Here is a 2,996-nt window from a genome sequence, read left to right as displayed (position 1 = left end):
CAGCCTGGCCATGTTGCCTCCACTGCCACCCAGCCCTTTCTGGATACCCACCCCTAGGATCTGGGGAGGCTGGACAGACAGCCAACCTGGGGAGCCCTTATGGCTCCACGAGAGCAGGGCACAAGATGAGGGCAGGTGGAGGTGAGTGAGGTTGGGTGGTCAGGCCGTCCCAGAGGTGCTGGTGGGCTGAGCACCACCTTCCCTCTCATCCCCTGTCTGACACTCTCCAATTCTAGAGGGCAGGATATGGGGGAGGAGTAACACCAAGGATCCTTCCCTGGAGGATTAGCATCCCTGCCAGTACTAACCCCCCACATTTCACCAAGGCCCCAGGAGGCAGGCAGGACATGTGATTTTTTTTCCCTTTATTCAATTAATATGGTGTCTTACATTGATTAATCTTCATAAAGTGAACCAACCTTGCATTCTTGGGATAAATGGTCCTGGAGGTGGGTCAAACGTGCCCTAGGTGAATTGGCCAGGCCCCCCACCTCCACAGCTAGTCTGTGTGATATGGCAGTAACACATCTCTTCTTGTGTCCCACAGCATTTGAAAATAGGGCCCTGGGATCTGGCTGGCTCAGTGGGAAAAGAAGGAGTCCCCTGCAGATGCTCTATGACCTGGACAAGGTAGGTGGATAGACTCCCCCCAGCCCAGTGATGTTTCCCTCTACCCTCAGCCATGGGAACCCTGAAGCCCCTATGTAGACCTGCTAACATGGGACTGGAATCCACAATGGGGCATAGAGAGGCTTCTTCTGCAAATCCAGGCTCTGTCCAGAGAGGACCATGCCTGGGGCAGCCGCAAAGACAAATACTAAGGGCAGGTTGAGAGACTTGGGATCTCCACTCCCCCATCTACCCACCCACCCACCCATCTGACAATAGTTCGAGCCACATCCATCTGACAATAGTTGAGCCACACAATAGTATGAGCTAAGCACTGTTCCAGGTATCACGGATATAAAAGAGAGTCAAACAGAAGATGTGCTTGCACTCAGGTTGCTGACAGTCTAGTGGAGAGACAGTCATTAAATTAACCACTTGAGTACCTAGTGCGATAGGGAAGCATGCAGGGAGCCCCCACCCTGCATCACTCTCAAGCAAATGGACACCAGAGGTTGCTGGCCCGTGCATTCAACTTCTGCTGTGGTCTCACTAGGACCACACACGGCCCCAAGCACATATACACACACACAGACATGCACAGAGGCACTCACTCAGATGGCATTTATTGAGCATCTGTGTATGCCAGGCTTTGCTCTAGCAGGGAACCAGGCGGCTAGGTCCCTGCCTTTGTGCAGCTGACAGTCTAGTGGCGGGAGACATTGCTCACATCATTTCCCCAGTGACATGTAACTGATGCATGTCCTAACGGAGAAGCATGAGGTGTCATGAGTGCTATAAGAGCATCCTAGTGTAGATGGGGAGAGGCGAGTATTCTGAGAAAAGGATGCTGTAGTGGAGGCCTGAAGAGTAAGAAGAGTTAAGGGGCAAAGAGTAGGGGCATAGCACTACAGGTAGCAGGAACAGCCTGTGCACAAGGCCAGGTGGTGAGCAGAAGGTCACAAGGAGGGTGTGTCAGGTGAGCCTGGACAGGTGGGCAGTGGTGAGGCAGGGCCTTACAGGTGACGCCAGGGCAAGAGGAGCGACAGGGTCTGACTTATGCCTTAGAAAGATCCCTCAGGCTGCTGCATGGAAATGATCAGTGGTAGGGTTGGGTAGGTATCTGCCTGCCTAATCCCAAAGGGCTGAGCCAAAAGGCCCATGGGGCTCATCTGGTCCATGCCCTCAGGTTGCAGATAGGGAGGCCCTGTTTCAGAGAGGGTAATAGGCTGCCCTGGGCCACACAGAAAGCTCAGGGCATTTCTGGAGTATAACCTGGGCTGTGCCTCTTGGGGCCCCAAGGGGTAATGAGCACAGCTTGACCAAAGTAAACAATGCCACTAAGAGAAAAAAGGATATTTGTGCTAAAGAATATGACATATATAATTTGGCAACAACCCCAACAATAACCAAAAATCAAGTGTAGGTCACATATGTAGGTGTACAGGCATATATGTGTATAGGCAGGTACATGTGTACAAATGTGTCCACAGATAGAAGTATATGTATGTGTATGTACAGATACGTGTACGCATGCATATATATTCATAGAGGACACAGTTATAGATACTTCTGAGACATAACTAAACACCTTGTGAGATTGGTTTTCTGGGTTTGAAGGCTTAGGACCTTAGTCTTATGGGACAACTCAGTCAATTGGCATAATATAGCTCACAAAGTTCATGTTCTGCATCCTAGTGAGGTGAGTAGTATCTGGGGTCTTAAAAGCTTGCAAGTAGCCATCTAAGATGCACCTATTGGTCTCTACTCATCAGGAGGAAAAGAGAAAGATGGAAACCAAAAAAGAAACTAGTCTACAGGGCTAATAGCCTACACAAGCCACGGCCTTAATCTACCTTGAGACCAAAAGAACTAGATGGTGCCCAGCTACCAATAACAACTGTTCTGATCAGGGCCACAGTAAATGCACCCTGAAAGAAGGGGAGAAAAACGCAGAACAGAACTCAAATTCTTAAAAAGTCCAGACTTAAGAGTCCAGTTAAGACTAGAAGACTCCCTGAGACTATCACCATGAGATACTCTTTAAACCTTGAACTGAAACTATCCCGAGGTCACCTTTTATGGAAATAATAGACAGGTACACAAAATAAAGGAATATTACCTGTGAGTATGGTGCTCTATTAAAAAACCATCTATTTGAGACCAAAAGGTCAACAATTACTCTAAAGCAAAGAGGGGGAGATAAGGGAGCATGGAAACTAAGAGCAATGGAAAACAGAACAACCAGAACACAGTTAAAGAGAATGCTGACAAATTGTGAAAAATGTAGCTAATGTCACTGAATAATTTGTGTAGAAATTGTCGAATGGGAACCTAACTTGCTGTGTTAACTTTCACCAAAACCACAGTAACATATTATTTATATATAT

The 2,996-nt window shown here is 48.0% G+C and overlaps 1 protein-coding gene across 1 annotated transcript in view; it reads left to right on the top strand.

Moving 5' to 3' along the window:
* Nucleotides 1–427: 427 nt before the first annotated feature.
* Nucleotides 428–2,996, top strand: part of CHST13 (carbohydrate sulfotransferase 13) — a 5,596-nt gene continuing 3,027 nt past the window's right edge. The window contains exon 1 of the mRNA XM_023728946.1: nucleotides 428–630. Within this exon, the coding sequence (XP_023584714.1) occupies nucleotides 514–630 (117 nt within the window). The 5' untranslated portion in view covers nucleotides 428–513. The remainder of the gene's footprint in view (nucleotides 631–2,996) is intronic.

Source organism: Trichechus manatus, unplaced genomic scaffold (assembly GCF_000243295.1).
Source record: "Trichechus manatus latirostris isolate Lorelei unplaced genomic scaffold, TriManLat1.0 scaffold00001, whole genome shotgun sequence".
Classification (NCBI taxonomy): domain Eukaryota; kingdom Metazoa; phylum Chordata; class Mammalia; order Sirenia; family Trichechidae; genus Trichechus; species Trichechus manatus.
The sequence above is the reverse complement of the archived record's forward strand: the minus strand, read 5'-3'. Positions and strand labels throughout refer to the sequence as shown.